The following is a 23066-nucleotide window of genomic DNA, read 5'->3' on the forward strand; positions in this document are numbered from 1 at the left end:
TTCAGACCTCTGTTGGGGAAGGAGTATGCGCTTCATGTTATTTTGTGCCAGTAGTTCCATCATTTGAGCTGGTTAGTTTGTGCCTGTGCTTACATGGTTGTCAGTACTGTAGATCCAAAACCCATCAAAGTCAATCCCTGTCATCCTGTAAACTTCAGCAAGCTTTGGGTATGCCCTTTAGCAGGCATGAGTTCAAGCTGCTCAGCGTAGCAGTGGGACGGGCTTTGCCCTGTTTATCCAGCTTTATGAAGTTACCTTATATGTCAGTTTTTGCATCGCAGGATGCTTGCTGGACGTCACTGAAATAAAGGTTTCTGCATGGTTCATTTAAACTTGATGGATAATTAGAGTTGCCTGAGTTTGCAGTAGTCAGTGCTAATATGACCTTTGGAAAAGATGTTTAAATAAAAAACAACTGAACTGAAATATTAATCCCTTGAACTTAATCATGAGGATGGCTCCATTAACCTCTCATTGCATAGTGCTGCTTAATCCAGTAATAATAGTACAGACAAGAAGAGGAGGTTTTTATCCTTTTAAGTTCATTCTAGTATTAGGAAGTAAAAACCTTCAGGCTATTTTTAATTAGGTTGAACCTCTGGGCGGAGCTGCTTTTACATTAAGCTATAAAGTTTTTAAGAGTTACAGTTAAAATTCCACACTAATTTTGCTTCTCAAGTAAAAAAAAAAATAAATAAGTGTGTTGTGTAATGCAGCATGAAACAATGAGAAGTGGTAGATATATGGATCAAATAATGGTGGAAGTAGAGAAATTAAAGATACTATATATAAACACAGAGCAGCCATAAACAGTATTAGACTCTGTATCCTTAGTAAAAATGATTCATCTTCATTCGATGTTCATAATTACATAATATATACATATTATACCAATATATAAATCTAAATAGAGTCCCAACTTTTTGTCGTTGTTAAACTCGGCCTCAAAACTTTCCTGACACTTGGAAGTACAAAGGCCAAAATACTGAACCATCATTTCTGGAAGATGGAAAATGAGGGACAGTGGTTCTGTCCCTACTGTTAAACTTCTGCCAGGTTCTAAATAGATTTCTTTTTTGTTAGCTTGTTATGTTAGAAAATAATGGGTCAGACTAAATTGCTTCATCATTTGGGGAGAAAGCACGTCTCTGCTAGTAGTAAAGAGGAAGCCAGATTCATGTTGGGGCGAGCTCAGAGGAGGCCATGGAGATAATCAGCGGGCTGGAGCACCTCTCCTATGGAGACAGGCTGGGAGAGTTGGGGTGGTTCACCTGGAGAAGCGAAGGCTCCGGGCAGACCCTCTGGCAGCTTCCAGTACCTGAAGGGACCCTCAGGAAAGCTGGAGAGGGACTTTTGACAAGGGGTATGTAGCGATAGGACAAGGGGTGATGGCTTTAAGCTGAACAAGTGTAGATTTAGATTAGATATTAGGAAGAAATTCTGTACTGTGAGGGTGGTGAGGCACCGGCACAGGTTGCCCAGAGAAGCTGTGGCTGCCCCATCCCTGGCAGCGTTCAAGGCCAGGCTGGATGGGGCTGGGAGCAGCTGGGGCTGGTGGAAGGTGTCCCTGCCTGTGGCAGTGGGGTGGGAGCTAGATGATCTTTAAGGTCCCTTCCAACCCAAACCATTCTGTGATTCACGTTGTTAATGAGTTAGGAAATATTTTGGAATAGCCTTCGCTGTTACAAGGGATTACAGAACTGCAACTACTTGAAAAGATTTTCAAAGAAACTTCTAAGGCTTTGATCTTTATTCATGGCGTCCTTGCTTTCTAGTCTAAAAACATTCATTTTTAACAGGATATTAACAGAAGGACTGACTGCTCAGTAATTTTCCAAGCAGACTTTTCAGTGAAGCTCCATCCTGCAGAGGCTTTCTGATGTGAAGAGATATAGTCAGTGCAAGGTAAACTTCAAAGTGCAGCGTAAGGCTTTATCAGTGTGATTATTTTTTGAACTAATGATGGCTTACTTCTAAACCTCTCTGCAGTTCCCTGACAATTATGAATGACATGGAAATTATAGTGAGCATGTACCTTAAGAAACATGCTGTCTCAAGATCGGCAGACCCCTGTGTATGTTAGGAGCTCTTACTACTCACAACAGGCTTGGGAGTCTGGGCTGAGTAGGAAGGGCAGAGCAGGGCATTGCAGTGAAAGGAGGTGCCAGACTTAATCGTAGCGTGACTCTGTTCCTTTTCCATTGAGCAGCACAGTGATGCCACTAGAGAGAGACACAGGAAAATAGATTATTTATTTCCTTTTCTTTGTCGTATTTGAGAAGAAATCTCTGCTCGGCGGGAATTCTCTGCAATACTGATGGGACCTGTTAGAGATGTCCTGCCAAGACTCAGACACAGGCAACACTATATCTATTAGCAAGGTGGATGTGAAAGACTGAAAAACACATTGTTAAACTGTATTCAGAGCTCAGTTTAGGCAAGCATCCAAAAGCTGTGCTGTGGGTTTCACCACATGTTTTTCAGATCTGTACTTCATCAGCTCCTGAGTCCTCACACAGGAGGCCTTCAGCACCTGATGCTTTCTTTTCTTGTCTCTCTTCTCTTTCAAAAATAGCCAGAATCTCTCGCTCTGTGGGACACCACCACTTTTAGGGAAAAACACACTGTACATAAAGTGGCCCTGCAGATTCCAGGGTCCCCTGGAGACATCCTGCTTGGCTGTCATGGTGCTGCACAGCTCTCAGAGCCCTGTGTACTCCGGCCCTCCCGGGATTTGAAATATTTCTGGAATATACTGTTGCTGTTATAACCTCAAGATGTCATTTAAAAGGAGTTTCCAAGGGACTGTTACGACCTCTTGAGCTGAGAATTACAATCCTGCTACTCTTCCAAGGCCTGTGCTGTTGGACAGTCAGCTGCCTGTTTACAGGGTGCCCTGGAAGCATCGTGGAAGTAGCAAAAAAATTACTTGTTAGAAGGTAATAGATGCCCTGATTTGTTGTTGTTTGTTTTGAAGACCTTACCCAAAATATGGACAGTGCTTTATAAAAGGACTAATTAAAAAGCTGTATTTGAGCTATGTCGCTACAGTTACTTATCCTGGATCCACCCCAATAAACTAAGGGCAGTATGTGATGGTAGTTGAGACTTTCTGCATTTATTGCATTGAAACTGAGCAGATTCTTTTGCTTACAGCGAAGCTAACTTATTCCAGTGATAATGAAAAAGAGCAGAATCTAGCCTTAAAATGTTATACATGCACATAGAGAAGGGATTTTTCTCCCATTCATACTAGCTCAAATTATCTTTATTCGTATGCATAATGAGATGCATAGGTCACATATTTATGGAGTCATCAAAAAAAGCTTGACAGCTTGAGAAAGCATTTTATCCACAAAAAGGAAACAATTACACAAAATAGTTATCAGAAAGAAGAGTGATTCCAAGTATACAGCTTACAAGGCACAGAACACAGCTTTGCATGAGAATAAACTGCTGTACTTTTGAAGAAATGGGAAACAAAATTTAATTGTGAAGAAAACCCTCCCATAGAGGATTTAAAGCTATCTCTTTAAAGAAAATGCAAGAGATCTGAAATTACTACTAACAATACAACTGCCAGCAGGAAAAGATCACCAGTTTAGGCTTTAGCTGTAAGGAGCTTCTCCAACTCAAAAGTTTCCAGCGAAGGTAATATATAATACATGTATAACCTGGGCAACACTGATGGGCATCTTATCACTCAAACATTTATTTTTTAATTAGCTCTTGGAATAGGTGTTGGTTTACTATACAGAAAGGAGTTTCTTTACGAGAGTGTTAAAAATGTAGGAGCCCAGGTCCCAGGTTTCTTCACAGTCCCATTGGTTTAATTGAGTTTGCAGTTAATAAAGGTGGAGACGCAGACTGATGAAGGCCCTGAGGTTACAGGCTAATGCCTTGAGACAGCAGATATTAGAGGACTCATTTATATGGGGACTTGCACATTAGGGAGACACGAGCAAATCACTTGTGCTTTGATAGGAAAAGACACAAAGCTGAAACTTGGAAGATAACAGGGGAAGTCAAAGGGGGATTATATGAATCGGGGAAGATAACACAGTGTAAGGTTTCTAGACTCCTTGACCTGTGAAATGCTTCAGGTGTTACAGCGAGGCTCTTTTCAAGACCGTCTTGGGACAGTTTTTGAAGGAGCCTATCTGGACGGTGCACCCTGTTGACATGGGAAGGCAGGGGTGGAACTAATGGATCAGTCAAAAATGCATCTACTCCTGAGCAAGTGCTCCTGGGGCTCAGGAAAAGCACAGAGACCTTGCGGGGCAGGAGGGTCAGCTTGGTGTGTTAGACCTTGTGCGAAGGACTAGGGGAGCTTCATCTGGCAGAAGAAGGGTGTGGTGTGGGGCTGGCAGAGAGAAAGTCCGGGGTTTGGTGTCCCTTGTGTCTCTCATGGTCTCAAAAGTAACCATTATTTGAAAACGTGGTGATGGGCATGGACCAAGACTGAGATGTCCTTGTCTGAGGGCAGGAGTCATTAATGGGAGCTTTCCAGTCGATGTAAAGCCATATCCTGCACTGGCTGTTATTTACCTAGTGCAGTGCCGTTCCTTGTGCCGTTTCTGATAATGAGTGCCCTTAGGTTTTCTTTAATGATTCCACTCTCCTGCATCTTTTGAGATAAAACCTCAGCTACCTGAATAGTTTCGTTTCACACTTAGCTATGTTGTCCTTGAGTAGCTATGTTAAGCCTAAATTTTAACAAGGTGGCACGTTCCTTGCTTGCAGTCACTGAGAGAAAAAGATAAAGAGAGTATTTAGGTGCTCTCTGCACACGTAGAGTTGTTAACTCCTTTCCCAGGCCTGGATAAACAGCTTCCCCAGAATGTGCATTTCCCAGTCACCATCTTCTGCAGCCCCCTGTAGCATGCGGCATGCTGCAGAGGGACTGCAGCCACGAGGCATGAGGACAACTAAGCAATGGTTACTTCTTTGCTTTCCCAGCAGAAATCTGCTTAGTGGAGGGAATAACGTGGTCCTTCAGAAGAAACTCCTACTGTTTCCAATTAAACAAATATTGCTGCCTATAAATCACTTGATCCCCGAGCTCTGTTCCTCAATTTCACTCTCCCTGTTATCAAGCCTCCATCTGCTTTTAACAATTCTTGCTGCTCATATATCTTTTAATGCTGTATCCCTCCAGAATGGCTTTCTAATTAAGTAAGCTCTGAAAATGAGAGGCAGCAGAACAGCAGCTTGCTTGCTGTCTGTACCCTTAATCTGGGAGTCCTATGTGCTATTTTGGAAGCTAAATTGAGGTCGCTGACATTATGCATATTTGTTGTCTGATGCAGTCTTAAAAGCCCCGAATCCTCTATTCAAACTTATCTTTAGGCACATGGGTCAAACATTTGAGGGAAGAAAAATAAGTATTTGGAGCTTTAGCAGATTTAGAGAAACAAGGGAGGAGTGAGAAAGGGGCCACGATCTCAGACCAGTATTTCTGCTGCAATATGCTGTCACTGACTAGCAAAAAGATCAGTGTTGCTGGTGTTAACAAAACAAACATTTCCAATGACATGTGAAAAGGAAAATGGGAGCTTTACTAAATAGAAATATCCTCTAGAGGTTGCAGTCCCCTTTTTGTTAAGGATCATGGAGTGACCAGTTATTGCCTCTTGTCAAAATACATTCTGCTGAAATTGCACAGAAGCAATTAATGCAGTTGGGTTTCTCATCAGTAAAACAAAAAGACCAGGTACTGTTTATGTGGAATTAAATATTATACTGCATGTGGGTAGTGCTACAGTAATTATGGATACAAATTAGTATCATATTTCAACTGGTGAATAAACACAATAACCAAATACCAAAAAAAAAAAAAAGTAATTCTTTTGATATTTTGCTGCCCTCTGCCTCAAGGGAAAATAATGCAACTCAAAAATTTCTCACATTTATAATCAGAATTCAAAAATTCTGAATATCTTTTTAAAAATTGAGAATAAAGGGTTTGCTGTTGGAAACATCAGAGATTGTTGGGAGATACCAAACTGTTTAGTCCTCAGAGTGCATTTTTTTACCTGGATTGTTGAGCAAGGATATTTGGATTATTTTTCATTCATAATTCACTGCATCATTCAGTGAAAGAAAGAGTGTGATCAGGGAAACAAAGTATTTATGAATAATGCAAAATATGATAGATTTAAAAGGAGAGAGAAAATAAACACAAAACTCCAAAACTGGCCTTACAGAAAACTTGCAAGTGGAATGGAAAATCTGTTACTTAAAAGAGTTTATTTGGAGTTATATCAAACTTTTGCAGTGGAAGAACTTTATCAAAACAAATATGGCCATAGTTAATGATTTTTTATTCAAAAAAGTTGCATTTTGGTGGGGCTTGTTCACCCAGATGTCTAACTAGTTGTATTTCATACATAACTTTCTCAAAATATTTTTGCTTGAAGATTAATTGTTTAAATGCTTTTTAAGTAGTGACTTTTCTGTTATTTTTGAGTTGAAAATATGTTTCAAAAAAACATGTGAACTGGCACGATTCCCAGTCTATGTGGAAGTGGGTTGATTTTGCATCAGATGCCGCTGGCATGGGATCTTACATCAGGAGAATGATGCTACGAGGTCACACCACTGTGCAAACCAAGCATGCAGTATCTCAAGCTGTATGGGGAAGGAAAAGAGGGGAAAATTGTTTGGAAAACACTTTCATTACTAACTTCCGAAATGCCACTTCTAAGGTACAACGGGAAAGAGCAGCAGTGTTCACATTAACAGCTTCAAAGGTGTTGCTCTGGCAGGAAGGGAGATGGGTTGGACATGGTTTCCCCCCCAATTTCCCTTTCCCTTGAGCTGCCAAAGTGAGGGGGGGGAGGTCAGATGGAAGCGGTGCTGCGTATCAGCTGCTGTGTATCCACCTCTTGTCTTCAAGCTCTCCTGGTAACTTGTGCTGGCAGCACATTGCGTTTTTCATGTGATCGTTTTATTTTTGTTCTTAGTAGAAACATAAGTTCATTAGATCACATTGCAAGTATGCAAAAGTCTACAGGGGCTTGATCAGGATAGTCTGAACCCACAATTTCTGCTTCTGTAATTATTGATCACAGTTACTGTTTTTGATGTTCTGGTCACTATTTTAATACTATGTTATTTTGGTAGTTTTAATAATAACAGCTAGGTATAACTGCTATAAATAATTTTAATAATACTGTCCATTTCCTTTTCTGAGGGAAAAAAAAAATGTTCCTTGCTTTAAGCTGAACAACCATGTTCATTTTGCCCTGGCACATTCCAAGGAAGGGTTGCTGAGGCCTTTCTCTGAATGATGACCCTTTTTGGAAAGCAATTGTAGCCAAGGATGCCAAGGAGCCCTTTTAATTAAAAGAAAATGTGAGCTGATCAGCTGGACAGCTGGCTGGCTGCCAGGAGCTCTGCTCACCAAGGCATGGGCTTACTCATGTATTTCTGTCCCTACAGCTAGGGGCTGTGTTGGTTGTAGTCATGGTTCAATGGATACGGTGGTGTCCACCCAGGGCACGAGAGTGCATGAGCCAAGCCCCGCCGTCACCCACACCGCCTAAACAGCTGGCTGAAGTCAGAGGGGCTTCCCTGTGGAAACCCTTGTGGGGTGTAGCTGACAGGGGTAGGACAGTCGCAACCAAAGCCTTGCCATATCTACTGTTGTTTTGAGCAGGACAAGTTGGTGGCCCAGTGGTCCACAGCCTGTTCCGAGCCTGCGCTGGTGGATGTCTAGTTTGATATGCAATCATATAAATGGAATGGAGGAGAGTCTTTGAAACTAGAGGCAGCTGAGGATAATAATACTGATACCGATTTTGTAAAGCTTATGTGAGTATCAGCTGATGTTTTTAAACCAGTACTATTGGGTAAAAAAAAAAAAAAAAAAAAAAAAAAAGGTAAGTATGCAGAAACGTAACATTCAAGAGTTAGAGCTTCTGGCCACAGCCAGCAAGAGTGCCTGATGCATTCATCTGTCCCCAGAGACCCCACTGCAAACACTTGGTGATGGCTCCAAATTCTGAAGTATTAACTCATTGCCTGTAAGTAAAGTACATGGGAGTGTGATTTACCTGAACAAGAAATAATGTGTCCAACCCCTTGTGGGATGCTAAAGCCACATGGAGATGACATTAAGTAATTTTTGTTGGGGGTTGAAGAGGGGACAGAGCATCTGTAAGAGGGCAGATAGTGAGATAACAGCAGGAAGAAGGTTGTTATGTGTTAAGGGGAAGAGTGGTCCAGACAATGATCTGCCTGTCTAACCATCAGTCTCATTTTTCCCCCTTTGGCTGGCGCCAAAATCCTAGAAGCAATTGTAGGTCACCTTGTTTAGTAGCTAGAGAGCAGAGCGGTCAGGGTAGGTGGCCTTGTGATGGGAAGCAACTCAAAGGGACAGCAAACTGAACAGTAAGGCCACATTGGGCTGGGGTCCGGTGGGGTGCTGGTTGTGCAGAGAGGTTTTTACTTACACACACACACTGACATGGCACCTTGTCGTGCCATCAGCGAGCGAAATAGAAGACATACATGACTACTGCTACTAGTGGGAGCGCAGCTTTCCATTAGGAATGAACCGTAATGTCCCTGTAAATCCACAGGACATGGTTATCATCATCTAATAGAAGGACACGGAGGCTTTTAAAAGGAAAACGACTGGGTTGTTTGACCCAGCTGGCTTTAACAGGCAACTTGTTTCTTTAACCTTGACCCACAGCTGTTTGCCAGTGTTTTGCCCAGGGCTGGCTGTTTAAGGAGAAACACAGCCAACGCACTGTGAGACCGTTGTGGGTTTGCAAGCCCCACGCTGGTGAAGAAGACTTCAGTGAGGGGTTGGGTCTGGCAGTGCTGTGGCTGTGCTGCACCCAGGCTCGCCTGTTGTGCTCATCAATGTAGATGGAGTCTTGTGTGATCGCTCGGGGGTCAGGGAATGGGCTCTGAGGTGCTTGTCTGAAGCTGAGCAAGGGGAAGGACTGGCAGTGCCTTTGAAATCAAAAAGAAAACCAGTTTTTACACACAGTTGCAGTTTTAATCAACCCTCCTTGTCTACTGCCTGCTCCTTCTCAACTATCTTCAACCTTCTTATGATTAGACGTCTATATAGGCTGTCTCTGGGGACGCTGATGAGAGAGAGGTCGCTCCAGACTCAAGTCTTTTCTGTTAAACGCTTGACTTAGGGGGGGATTATCCACTGGAGGCGCTTCAGGAGGTGAATATTAGGCGCAATTGCTATCTAACAACATGCTTATAGTTGCACTGGGTTCATGTAATGTTCAGTTTCTGAGGGATTTCAAATATTTCTATTGCTCTTAAACCTAATTAAGCAAATCAAGGTTCTGAAGGAAGTTGAGAGTCAGGAGACTTCCTCTGACTTTTGATTTTTATATACCTCCTTCTATACCTGAGGTGTCCAAAATTTACAAATTCAGTAAATCCATGTACGACAATGAGGTGGGGAAATGCAGCAGCCCATCTCTGGCTCAGACACTGCTGTAGAAAGAAATTCATGTCCTTTTATAAAGCTTTCTCTTCCAGTGCCCTGGAGCCTTCCCTATGATTCTGAGATTTATAAAAAATACCGTACACAGAGCTGCTTCTCCCTGCAGGAACCTTTAACTGGCTTTGTGGGGTGTTCAGGCACTGCTGCGGATCTGCATCAGCAGCCCAGAGCCTGGCTGCAGCAAATGCTCCTGGGCCAGAAAAGACGGTGGCACTTGGCGTGCATGGTGCACAGCGCTTGGAGCCCGCTGGCGTGCCCTGCCTCTGCCGCCGCTGCTGGCTCAGACTAACCCAAGGAATGTTCTGCCCCACACTGGGCATAAATCTAACATAAATCACCCTCTAACGGTGATAGCGTCTTTGGGTAATTGTCATAAATAAACAGAAGGACTCACCTTCCCCTCCCTCCCTCCTGTTTGTTTAAGCAGCACGGCAGCACGGGTATTCAGCAGTGAACTGTAGCCACAAGCACGATTGCACCATGGTGTTAGACCTTTTACCTAGAACATAATTTTGGATTTGCAATATGGCTACATGAGTGCCGTGCTGCCATCGCTCGGAAGCAGAGACCGGTGCAGAGGTGGCCTCTCGGTGACTCAGTGGAGCCCTGGGGCTGCAGGGCCCGGCGGTAAGCTGGGCAGTGAGGCATGATCAGCATCCTTTGTGGCTTGTTCTGCCAGCCATGCTACACACTGTGCCTCTGGTAACACATGTGCTCTTGGCAGTGTTAGCAAACTGGAGGCAAAAGGAGGATCCCTTCAAAAATTTGTATCTAGACATAAAGCCAGAAAACAATGAAAATCAGGAAAAAAAGAAGGGTACCACATGAAGGAAGGGTGTTATGGTAGTGGTTGTCTAACAGCTGATAGAAATAGATACTTTAGAGGCAGGGTGTATTCAGTGGAAGTGTTTGTGCCTCAGACCCGGTGTTTATCAGCACTCTGACACCAAGGTGAGAAACTGTGGCCAGAACAGCAGGAAAATTGCCAGAAACAAGGCAGGAAAGGAGCTTTAGCAAGGGAACCAAAACGAAAAAGCCAGATCTTAGATCTTGAGAAAGAAAAGCTGCAAAATCTGTCTAATTAAGGAATGTAGAACTAGACCAGGTGAGCTAAGGACGTTGATTTGCACATCAGGAGAAAGAAGAAGAGGCCTCACAAAAATAAAGTCAGAGATGCAGGATGAAAACCAGGACAGAAGCATGGGGAATGGGAGTGGCAGGGCTCAGAGGGAGGGGTAGTGGTAAAGTCACATGCTGTGGGCAGGTCAAGGATGGTAAGACTAGTATAGGTCCTAATGTTCAAGTGAAAATTTGCATTACCTGTTGAGAGCTATTGCAGTGGGGTGAAAGAGACTTGAAACTAGATAGGACAGGCTCAAGCACAGAGCTGAAGGATCAGAATTCATAGCACCTTCATGCATCCTGGAAAAAAACAGAGCTCAAAATACAATGCCTAAGAAACTATTGCAAAACTGCTGCAGCTACAGTTAGCAGAACTGACTCCCTCTTTTTAAGAAGGTGGGTGGATGGATGGTTGGATGGATGGAGGACAAACAGAGCGTGTTTGGCTTTGGAACTCACCCTTTTGCTTCCTGCTGTGCTTATATTGGTTATGATGAAAAAATTGGCTTTGTCTTCAGTTGAAACCTTCATACGCATTAATGTTTTTTAAATAATGGATCATGCAGATCCTAATATGGGCACTAAAAACAAAGGCTATACAAATAAATACTGGGAAAGGACCCACAGCTTCCTGAAGACTGATAGCCAGATTTCTTTCTGCATGCCTTTTGCATCCTGTTGATGATGTGACACTTTTTCCCCAGTAATGTCCAAGACACATACTGCATTAATCAGATAATGTAACTTTCCATGATCTAGCCCTAAGAAATGTAATTTAACTTCATTACCCTCCCTCTTTGACTCCCTTTGACAACTGACTTTTTCCTAGTGGTTTCTCCAACCCAAGAAATCTGGCAAAAGTTATTATATTGTTCTCCAGAGCAGTGTTTGTGGTGTGATTAATGTGTGATTAGCTAACTGAAGCTTAATAAAAGCCTTGCTCTTTCAAAGGCTTATCTGTGATCCATACTGCACTTCAGTCAGGTCATGTGAAAGCCAGTGGGAGTATGGACACGAATACAGTTAAATCCACATATATTTTAAGGATTTGGGTACCTGAGGATGGTACCCAAACCCAGCCTTATGCACAAATGACTGCACGTTCCTTCAGCTTTGCAATGACTGCATGGAAATCGATAGGCATATTGGATGTGTGGCACTAATATGAAAAAGGAAGTAATATATTCTTGAATCGTGCGAAAATGTGTTATTAATTTCCCCCCTACCTCGTGTGGTTTGTTCCCCATACGGCAGCACTGGTCACATTAGATACCCCAGAAGACAGCTTGTCTCTTTTGTTGTAGTTGCAGGTGGAACTTGATCAGGAATATCAAGACAAATTCAAAAGACTGCCTTTGGAAATTCTGGAGTTTGTACAGGAAGCCATGAAAGGGAAAATCAGCGAAGATGGAGACCACAGTTCTGCCCCCTCTTCCCTGGCATCTGACAGTGGAAAATCAAATCATAAACCTCTGCAAAGTGAAGAGGAATTGGAAGAAGATAATCCAGAAAAAGTGTTTGATACTACTTTTTAACTGCCCAAGAAACAATCAGTGCGCCAGGGCGCACCACTCCCCAGCTGCCCGTCTCCGCTGTCCCGATGTGAGCTGCCACTGAAGCGCTTCGGGAGGCAGGAGGAATCTGCATTCAAGTGCACATTTCCCAAAAGGAACATTTTATAAAAAGTATTGTGCAAAGGTCTTCATTCTCATTCTTCATCTTATTATTATTCTAAAGCTTAGTGCAGTTGTAATGGAAAAATTAATACATTAACCATCCTCTCCTCTTTTTTTTTTTTTTTTTTTTTTGGCCAAGTTACAATGGGTAATTTTCTGCCCATGTTCATTGTTGAGAATGTTTAATGAAGACCAGTGTATTGTTCAGAGACAAATGTGTGCAGATTTCCTTTTGAAGTGCCAGTGCAAAGTGCTCCAAACTAATACAGATCCTACAGAATATTACAACAGTACTTAATCATATTTGTTTCCTTCTTTATAACTGCACCTTGACAGCTGTACCATCATTTTACATTTGCACTGAAACATTTAATCCTTTTTAGCTTTGCAAGCACTGGTGGCTTGCTTTCTTGATATGTTTATCACATGGAAAGAAATATATTTGCTGCTGAAAATTCTTTGAACTGTGGGGACAAGGGGAAAACAAAGAGAAGAACTGCCCGGAGATTGTCGGTGTCTGTGTACATCTGCGTTTGTTAAACCGTGTGAGTGCATATATGTTTGTATATATATATATAGCTATATGTGCACACACATCCGTCTATATACACACACGGCATGTTTCTGTTTGAAGTCGGCATGGTCTCTTGGCCAAATGAAATGTTTCAGGGATACATGAGTAGAGAGAATCTTTATGAAAGCTAACATTGGGGTTATACTGCTATAAAATAGTCATTGAGTCATAAAATTCTTTTTGTGGTGTTAGTGTTGTAAATCAAAGTAGTTTTAGAATATAAATTTGATATATATTTTGCAGACTCAAAAGTATTGATTTTAAGTATCATATTTTAAGCTTATTGAATTTGATAGGATTATGAAATGTTTAGGACTACAGTATTTGAAATCTAACAGAATCTTCCATTATTTTTAAGACTGAGGTTCAGTTTTACTAAGGTCTGAAACTTAAAAGCAAAATATAAAAACCTGATCACTGTTATTTAAAAATGTATAGTAATCCGTTTATCTGACTTCTTAAAATAAGAACAATCAGAGTTAGTGTACTGTATGATATGCATGAGAGAAGTAACAGCACATTTTGAGGGATTTATATCAACGACAGAGAGACACTGTGTGAAAGTCAGGATATTTAAAAAGGTAAAGAAATGCTATTCTCTGGATTCCCATACTAACAGAAATACGAATAATGAAGAATTATGGACCGATTCTTATTTGTACCCAAGCCAATGCCTAATGCTAAAGGCCTTTCCCTCAGCTGTGTGGTGAAGAGGCATCTTAGGGCAAAGGACAAACTAGCTCCAAAGACATAGATTTGCATCGAGAGGCTTGATCCTGCAAACTCACATTTTCTTGCACACCACTGGGCTCACTGCAGCTGTTTTGGGGAATAACGTTCACATACATGTTTGCAAGATTGGGGCCTTACTTTATCTTAAATGCAATCGGCGAAAGCAGTCAATTACATAGAGAGGCGTTTTAATACATCGTAACAGTTCAGTTACTTTACTTCCATTCCCTCAGGATTTTAGTACTTTGAAGTAACTTATTTTATTTAAATTTAAGCAATAAAATAGAAATCGAGCTCAAGTTTTCAGTTAAATAATGGTGTGTGTGTATATATATATAAGTTCAAATCTTGGAAAACAAACAGTATTTTGATGTTTCTTTTTTAACCTTAGAGCAGAAAAAAAGAGAAATTGCACATTGTTTGGAGATCGTATTTTGGATTAAACTATTCTGGTTTATGATGATGAAATTAGTGAACATGAAATTAAAAAATCCTACTTTCATCTTAATGCTAGGAAAGGTGAATCCTCTGTTAATCCTTGTTTTGCACTTTGAAATCAGTCTTAATCACTTACTGAAAATGTAGAGAGTCAAGATGTAATGCTGCATTTTATAAAGTAAAAATGACATATTGTCTAAATTATTAAACGAATAAACTTATAGCAGTGTTCACAATAAAACTGCAGACTATTGCATTATAGAAACCATTGTACAGTGCAGGCTTTTCGGTAAAATCTTAGCTCCTTTGAATTTCAGTGGTACATTCCTGTGGACTTCAGCGGAGCCAGGACTTCACCACAGTCTTCAAAGAAACTTGGGCAAATACCAATTAATCTTTTATTTATAGTTACAAATAAATAAATATAACGATTGGATTAAATATACTATCAGCTGTAGTCATTTTACAGTCCGTTTGTATTTGACCATTTCCTGTACTCACATTTTTTTATATCTGTACAGTGCCACTTTCTGCAGGTGTAAGGTAGTGTGTAATACTGTACATCTGGCATTGTTAAAACTATTTCGGTGAAACAGATATCATTTACTATTGGTATTACTTGAACTAGAGTAAGATAATGAAAAAAGGGTCTTTATGATGTGCAAGTCTTGTGCCTTTTATGTATTAGCCTTGTTCCGTGTTGAATGTGTGGAAATGCTGTATTGTGGAATTTCTGCTGTATAGAATAGAGCTGTCTATATTAAACTAGGTCGTGCACTTCAGATATCTTTACACTACTGAAAATAGCTTGGGTTTGGCAGTATAAACAGAATTTTAAAAATTCTAACGAAGGCCAGACATTTTAGATTTAACATGTTCATAATTATGTTAATTAATGCTCATGTATTAGCTAGTCACTGAAAAATAACTAAAGGGACATCATTGCTTGCCTTTCTTTGAAATCAGTGTTGCTCTTGTACATTGTATTAATAGTATCTGTGATTGATTAGTCCTTGATGATTTGCTTTCAAAGTAGGATGAAATATCTCAGTTAACATGTACATATTTTTTGGTTCCTCGATCTATGAGTGTTTCAGAGGCATAATTCACATTTTTGTAAAAATTCTATGCAATTTTGTGGCATGATGTTTCTTCCACTTGTAATTTTATGTGCTTACATTACAGATCCAAAGGACAAATAAAAATTTCTTAACACAAGACGGTTGTTTGCTCTGTTCATTTGATTTGAGGTTGAAGCTCTCAAGAGCTTCTGTCGGCTCAGGAGACCTTACTGACCTCGAAGACCTCACCCTGACCCCTTTGCTCCTGGGATGGGCAGTGCCTCAAGAAGTCAGTGAAGTTTCCCTGCAGGCTGTTGTGTTCACCGCTATGAGAACAAGAAATTGCACATGCCCAGGTGTCTGTCCCCTGCCCCTCCCAGGAAAATGTGCATTTGCTGGTGTGCTGAAAGAATGGGAAACAAAAAAAGTGCACAGCAGACCATGAACTGGTAAGAAAATTTATCGGTTTACACGACAGGCTTTTGTAGAACAGCTATTGCATGATTTTCAGCCATACCGGTAAACGGCCTTGACAAATTATAGCAGACTTACTTCTCTTCCACTGCCCCAGCTGCTTCCCTAATCAGCTATGCAGTTATATATGTGCTGTGAAATGTACCTTTGCCGCAGCCTTCCACTGAGAGCACTGGAAAATAAATCTATTCCTTTGGCTTTTGACTTTCCTTTCCCTTTTTAATTTACAATGTAAAAAATCATCTCTGGGAGAAGAGATAAGCAGGTATATTAATCCAGTGTACTAAGGGATATACCTATTAAAATAAATACTCTCCAAGGCAGCTAAAGTCAAATTATTCACTAGAAATGGTGTGGGGAAATGGGGTCTGACGAGGGGGATGGACACGGCACAGGGTAAAAGCAGGCAAGGAAGGGAGGAACAGAGTTTAAAGCCGAGCCCATGAATTTGACAGAGAGGAGTAAGACTAGGAGAGAAACAGGCAGGGAGAAGCAAAGCAAAGAAAAATGGGTCCATTTCCTTCCCAGAGGAGGGGCAGCAGGGTGTGAAATCAGGAGCGAGGTTTGCCAAGGTCCCAGTGCGACCTGCCCATCATGTAGCGACAGAGGTGAGGGGAGGCAGGCGGGACCACAGGGCAGGGAGGCAGAGCAGTGGCAAGAATTTCAGGGGGACGAGGGGGAGACCGTGACAGCGAGCACTGAGGGAAAAGCCAGGAGGCCATGGGAAGGATTGGGAAACAACCCTCAACTCCCGCGGGGCTCAGCAAGGCCGGATTCTCACAGCCGACTGATCAGATGACCTCAGCACTTGTTGTACTTGGGCCACAGGAGACTGACTTGGCTGCTGAGGAGAGAGGGTGACAGGCTGGGATGTGTGGAAGAACTATTTGGAGGCCAGCAAAGGAGGAAGATGGTGTCGCAGAGGCCAGGCAGTGGGACCAGAGCTGCTGTGCAGAGGAAGCCCACTGGGTTGCTGAAGCTTCAAGTGGATTCTGCAAGTGCTCCTGGAGATGGCTGGAAGAAGGCCAGTCCCACCACAGCAGCAGAATTCTGCTACCACTAGCTGGGGAAGGTGACCAAAGACTTCATTTTGCCCTCAAAGTGAATGTATTTCAAAGTATTTCACTTCTGACGTCAGGCATCGAGGAGCCAGGTAGTTTCCGGCTGTGGTAGTGTTACTTAATGTGAAACCAGCTAAGTCCTTTCCTGGATTTGGCCCTAATCATACACAGAAGACACCTGAATGCCAAGTGAGACCAGGGTGTGAATGCCGTTTCCCATGGAGTAGCAACGACGCTGACCTCCCTTCCCACCGCTGCTCATACATGGAGCTTCCCTAACTATGCACAGCAGGATTCACTTGTCCATCATCAGACCTAGTTACTCCTCAGAGTGATGGCCCTGCCCTTACTATTGTCCTCTTGAAAGGCTGGGTAGGAAAGGGGGGAGTCCCTCTGCGGTGAAGGGAGACCTACTTAGCAAAAGGACCAGTGCAGGAAATTAAAGCCACATGCAAAAAGCAGCAGGTGATGGTCGCTAGTGAAGTTAAGGAAGCCAACTGCAGAAACACCTTGTGGGATTAAAGAGGGTTCTCTGAAGAGAGGCTACCCGTTAGTGTGCACTGGTAGGAAGAAAGGTTTGGGGTTGTGCTGCTTTCCACAGTGTATTTCCCTTTTCTAAGTGGGTGGGTTTAAGAAGCTCAGTTCATAGGTTCCTCAGGCTCAGTGTCATGGAGGTAACATGATAGGAAGGAGGATCTGAGGGGAAAAAAATGAAGAAATGAAAAATCCAAGTGTTCAGCTTTCAGACGGTAAAGGAGAAAATATTAGAGGTAACACATAGCTGCTGTATATCTGATATTATTTTTAAAAGCTGGGTTTTGTGGAATGATGGGTGGTAAAACATGGTGAGGGGACTGTGGTAAGGGGTGCCAGTCATTTTGGCTGGATCCAAACCCCAGCAGGTAGAAGGGCTTTAAGTAGCAAGGGAAGAGCCAAGCTCTAATTAAGAACAAATTTAAGCCAACTTGACAGTGAAGAGAAGAAATCTAAAACCTGCTGCTGTATCAATGGAGGAAGCCTGGCTAATGAGCAGGAGAGACTGGCAACTTCCATTGCTGAGAAATGTAATGCAGTTAGTGTTACCAAGCTGCAGTGGGGTAACTGGCCTGTTCAAATAAGTGATCACAGCCTATGTAATGGGGATCGAATAATTTAAAAAGAAAAAATGGGAAAGTAGTAAATTGAACTTTGTTCTGTTCTTGGGTAAGATGAAGTTTAGTTGGTAAATGTCATTGCATTGATCGAATCTGCCAATAGCAGGGGCTGCGAGCAGGGCAGGTGACTTGCCTTCCACTGGAAAAGAGGTTACAGGTGTGAAATAATCTGTCCAGGTTTTGTACTGGCATTTTCAGCAAGGTGCGGAGAAAAGCTGGCTCTGTAAACTGCCCAGGCTCTAGACTAATGGCTGAAAGTTGGGCTTCAAAGAGAAAAAAAACCCTGGAGGCTGGTGGAAAGGCATAACGCCAGCTGACAGCTGGAAGCTGGAGGCAAGAGTTAGAGACAGAGCACAATCTTTATTTTCTTCCTTTCTGCAATAGCATACCAGAGGCGATTAATTGTAAGTACCAACAGAGAAAGCGGGTAATGCACTGCACAGGATAGTGCCACATCATGTTACTTGTGCCATGCGGTCAGTGTGGATACAGCAGAGAGGAGTGCAATGGACAAGCCAAACCAGGTGATCTCACAGCATCTCCTGGCCTTCAGGTCCATGAATCTTATCACAATGTTCTTCTCTTGGAGTGTTTTCTTTCCCTGGGAGGGCACCTTCACATGTGATCACCCACAAAAAATGGTTATGATTCCCTTTCGAAAGGCACAATAATGTCCTCTCTTAATTGCCAGGGTCAGTAAAGTAACCCTGAGTATGGTCTCTGCAGGTCAGCCATATGGGATGTCTCCCAGAAAACAAGCTGCCTCTAACGGTGTAATTCAGTGAAAGTGTGGCATCCCAGGAGCCCTCAGCAATAAATAAACTCAATCCAAGTGCTCTCACAGCTTACCACCAGCTGAGTAGAGCAGATGAACTCCCTGGCTGGAAGCTAACCCAAGCTATAAAGTCTGCGGTAAGATGCATCTCTGACTCATCTAGTGCAGCCTGTCAGCCTCAGGAGAACAGCTGGAGACAGAGCCCAAGCAAGGAGGAGGAGGCAATGGCCATGGCATGCCACAATTTCCATCCGAGGGTGCAATGAGCTCAGTGAAGAGCTCCGTTTCTTGAGCTTCACTCTCCATCTAGGTGAAAAGCCTCTCCTGATGAGAAGGGACTTCTAGAAGTAAGAAACAGCTGGTATTCCCTTCAGTAAATAAATAACATGCCCTGCTTTTACTTGGCTGCTGCAAAACGCTCCCTCTGATTGTTAAGCCTGAGACAGCAGCCCAACCGTCAGCAGGGCTGTTAGCTGCCATGATTTATGGGCTGGAGGAGACCACAGAGGCCCTCTCACAACACTGCTGCCTTCTGTGCCTCACTCAGAAACCTGCAGGCAGCTGCCAGGCCCAGCTGGAGTGGGAGGGAAGGGGGAAAGATCCTTCCCTGCTCCCCAGGAGATATTTTCCTGCACCTGTGGAAGTGCTGGGTGAGCAACAGAACTGATACTCTGCAGGGCTGTGGATGGTGCAGAGCAGGCACAAACGGCATATGCTGTCCTGTGTCACCTGGGTTTGTACCACACATGGACTGATGCCATGAAACGCCGCTGTGCCAGGGACACCTGGCAGCGCAGGATCTCTGCTCTCTGCATGCTGCCAAGAAACCCTACACTGCTCCTCTTCCACAGGATCCAACTTAGCCCAGAGCTTTGGAGCCTTCACCAGTGAGTACCTCCTACATCTTGCTGGTATTAGCTCCTTTTATTGTATAAGGTACTAGAAATAACAAGAAAACACACTGGTATTGCCTTGATAGCAACAAAAAAATTGCTCTGCTTTCCCCAAGGAAATCCAGCTTCGGGCGTGCGCTCTCCCTTTGCACTGCAGCTTTCCATGAAAAGCAACTATTTTCTATTGCCATAATTTAAACCCCATATCTGGCTTTACAAATTCCTGTTCCCTCAGCCCGCTGACAGATTGGGGAGCTGTGATAACTTTCTTGTGTCAAAGTAACTAATGAGAAGGAAATTATCTGGCTCTCTGTGGAAGTGCTGAAGTTCTCAGCTCCTTGGGGGATGCTGCAGGTCTCTGCCTGCAAACCAATCATGTGCCATGATGGCTGCGGACTGGAGGCACCACTGGTGTCAGACGGGGAACAGGGCATGGGGCAGGCATTTGCCAATGTTACAACAGTGGTAAAAATCTTGGAGTTTAACTGGACCTGCTTCACTATGGGTTAAGGTGAATTTGACACCATTACCATTATCTTGCTTCACAGAGTTAATACAGCTAAATATATTTTTACTCATATTCCAGTCGCTTAGAAGCACTGAGACAGTTGCAACAAAGTACTATCTGACTATGTATCATGCTACCTTAAAAATAATTGTATGAAAACCAGCACAGGACCTGCGTGTAAAATGAGAAGGAGGTGGTTTTTACACAAACCAATTCCTCTGGCAGGTTCCTGCCCTCCTCCTGGGACACACTTTCATTTCCAAAACCTTTCCTATCTGTTGGTGTTAGCTGACGCTCTGCAGCAGCCTCAGCAGAAACCCAGTCTGGAGGGGCTGAGGGGCAGCCTTGCCATCCCTGGCAAAGGACAACTTTCAGGCAGGACCAGGCAGATGCAGTAGCCTCTGATCCTGCTCTGCTGACAGGCAGGGAATCACACTTGTGCTCGCTGCCTGACTTGCTGGTTTGCAGCCCCAGTCCTAAAATGCATGAAAACCGTATGATGTTTGATCTAATATACTTGCAATACCAATGTGCAGTGCACGTCCTATTTCTTCCCCATCCACTTGGTTTCTGAGCACTCTGGAGCACTGCCGAAAATAAAGAACCAGCTCTACAGAATAATGATTATAACTTTTTGTTCCAGAAGGTGATTTCTTCAATATTTCTTAAAGAAATATAGAAGATATTTCTTGAGCAGCCTAATTCAATTTACAGTTTATGGGGGATTCAAACTACGTCCAGGTGCACAAAACACCCACTCTTCTTCTCTCCTGGGTCTTGTCTCTGTGTCGTACCTGCTACTTCCCCCTCATCAGGACTTTGGCCACCCACAACCACCCCTCTGGTCAGGCACAGGTGTCCTTGTGGCTCTGCCTTGTTTATTCTGGGGTGCAGTGAGACGTCCATGCAGGAACGCAGGAGCCTTGGCCTCTCCACCAGTGCATGCTCACCCACCCATAGGTAGCAGCACCTGAAGAGCATCACTACAGCATCACCTCCACACTTCATGCTTTCACTCCCCTCCTTAGCTCCACAGCAATTAGTGCATAGTGTTGTGAGCTCTTCATGTTACAAATGTCTTTAAGTATCAAAATTTACTAGCCAGGTATTAATAGTGATTTTTAGCCTATCTGGAATATAAAGTGAGAAATCCAACACTGATTTTTAAGAAGAGCCATTTCGTACTTTCACAATAGACGTCAGAAAATTCCATCAATTACTGGGGTCTCTTCAGGGGAACTAATTATTGTGCTACACATACCTAGTCTGAAAACTTAATAATATCTCCAGATGCTGCCAAAAGTCCTTTGGAGGTCTTACAGCCCACCAGGGAACCGTCTGCTCTGCTTTTTTCCTTTTTTTTTTTTTTTTTTTAAATGAACCATCAAATGTTCTGGGAGGGAGCCAAACTGGAAACCCTGCATGAATTCAGGATGGTATTGTTCCTTTCTGGAGGGGACAGAGAGTATTTATTTTATTTTTTAATCTCTGATCATCTTAGAATTGCCTTAGGTCAACTGATTCATGGTGGCTGCCCATTGCCACACACTCAGGGAACTGCAGATAGATCCCTCTGTCTCCTGTGGGAATTGTCCCAGTTGTAGCAATTAACAGGCAGCTTCTGGGGTGCTTTCATTTTTGGGGGCAGGGAGGTTATCCTAGCATTAGGCAGAAGGCAAATGCCAACAGAGACAAAGCTGTCTTAGTGACTCCTGGCGTGAATGCAACCAGATCCTGGGGGAGCACTGGGTACTTTTTGCATTGACTGCCTGGCAAATGCCCAACAGAGCAGCAGGCTCCACACCAGCACAAAAGCGTTTTGGGTGACTGTGATCATATTGGGTAAACTGTTACTGGACCATTTCCCCTATTTCAGGGCTACAGGTACCAAGGGCTGTTGCAGTCTATGGCAACGTGTATCAGAATGAAACGGGAGTGGTGCAAGCTCACAGCAGAAAAGGCATCCCGCAGCTCTCTGCAATAGCCAAAGGTGATGTATGGCCCATGAGAAGACAAACCAGAGACATGAAACATGCTCCCATCTTCCTCCATTTTCACATCCAGATGGCTGCTATGAAACAAGGAGCCTCACATGAAGGATGTGCCTGAGTCTGTCTCAGATGACAAAACCATGCTGGTGGATCATGCTAATCCCTTCATGTCTAGACCCCAAGTCCTCTTGGGTGCATTACTCATCCCTGTGGCTCTCCAAAGAACTAGATTTTCCTTTAGATGTCTGATTTTGCTGAAAGATCTGAGAAGGGCTCAAAGGCATAAATTATTCTTTCCATAGCCTATGATAACATGTGATCCTTAAATTGCCACCAGATCTGCCTCCTTCAGATAGTGGAATAAAAATAAAATTGTGCTCGTCCTGAGCCAAGAGGAGGATCTGATCCAAGCCACATCGTCCTTCAGCAACCCAGCAGCATCATGGATGCAGATGGTATGAATGCCTGGAGAAATGCAAGTGCTGGAGGACTTGGTATTAGCCACTCAAATTAATTTCTTATAACAGTTCTCAGAACTGGGGCCAGGTTTGTAAGGATGTAAGTCTGTCGGTATGGTGTAAATAGGTGTGTTCACTGTGGGATGATGGACCAGTGGTCTCAAGTAGGGCAGCAGCTGGTTTATTCCTCAGTACTACCACCCACTCAAAAACCAAACTGGGGCATTCATGAAGCCTTATTTAAATAAGGAATTAATTTATATTTGTAATTATAAGAATTATCCCCAGTAATATAACTGGTGCTTATAGCAGTTACTGGTTGGATGCTGCAGCAGAGGTGGGACTGTTACTGAGCTGTCAAATGGAAACTGTTTTCATATGACTCCAGCAGATGATACCTCCAAAAAGACCCAATAAACATTGTAACACTTGCAGTAAAATCAGAGTTAGCAACTCTGTATCAGTGAAGGCCACAAAACGACTACAGGGAGCTGTAGGAGACAGGTAATTGATTACAAGCATGCATTATTTATATAAATAAAAGGGGGGGGGGAGGGGGAAGCATGGAGGATGTTTCTGTACAACCATTTTGGGCTATCTGTCAGGCTAGCACTTCTCACCACATCAGAAATACAGGCAAAATTGTGATCTGCCACCGGTTGCAG

The 23066-nt window shown here is 43.0% G+C and overlaps 1 protein-coding gene across 4 annotated transcripts in view; it reads left to right on the forward strand.

Moving 5' to 3' along the window:
- The window catches only part of PLCB1 (phospholipase C beta 1), a 401184-nt gene extending 385940 nt beyond the window's left edge, over positions 1 to 15244 (forward strand). Inside the window, exon 32 of one of the 4 annotated variants that reach the window (XM_040611965.1) lies at positions 11911 to 15244. In XM_040611965.1, the coding sequence (XP_040467899.1) occupies positions 11911 to 12141 (231 nt within the window). In that variant the 3' untranslated portion in view covers positions 12142 to 15244. The remainder of the gene's footprint in view (positions 1 to 11910) is intronic. The other 3 variants (XM_040611966.1, XM_040611967.1, XM_040611968.1) reach the window with 3 other exon arrangements.
- Positions 15245 to 23066: the final 7822 nt, after the last annotated feature.

This window comes from Falco naumanni, chromosome 12 (assembly GCF_017639655.2).
Source record: "Falco naumanni isolate bFalNau1 chromosome 12, bFalNau1.pat, whole genome shotgun sequence".
In the NCBI taxonomy this organism is placed as follows: domain Eukaryota; kingdom Metazoa; phylum Chordata; class Aves; order Falconiformes; family Falconidae; genus Falco; species Falco naumanni.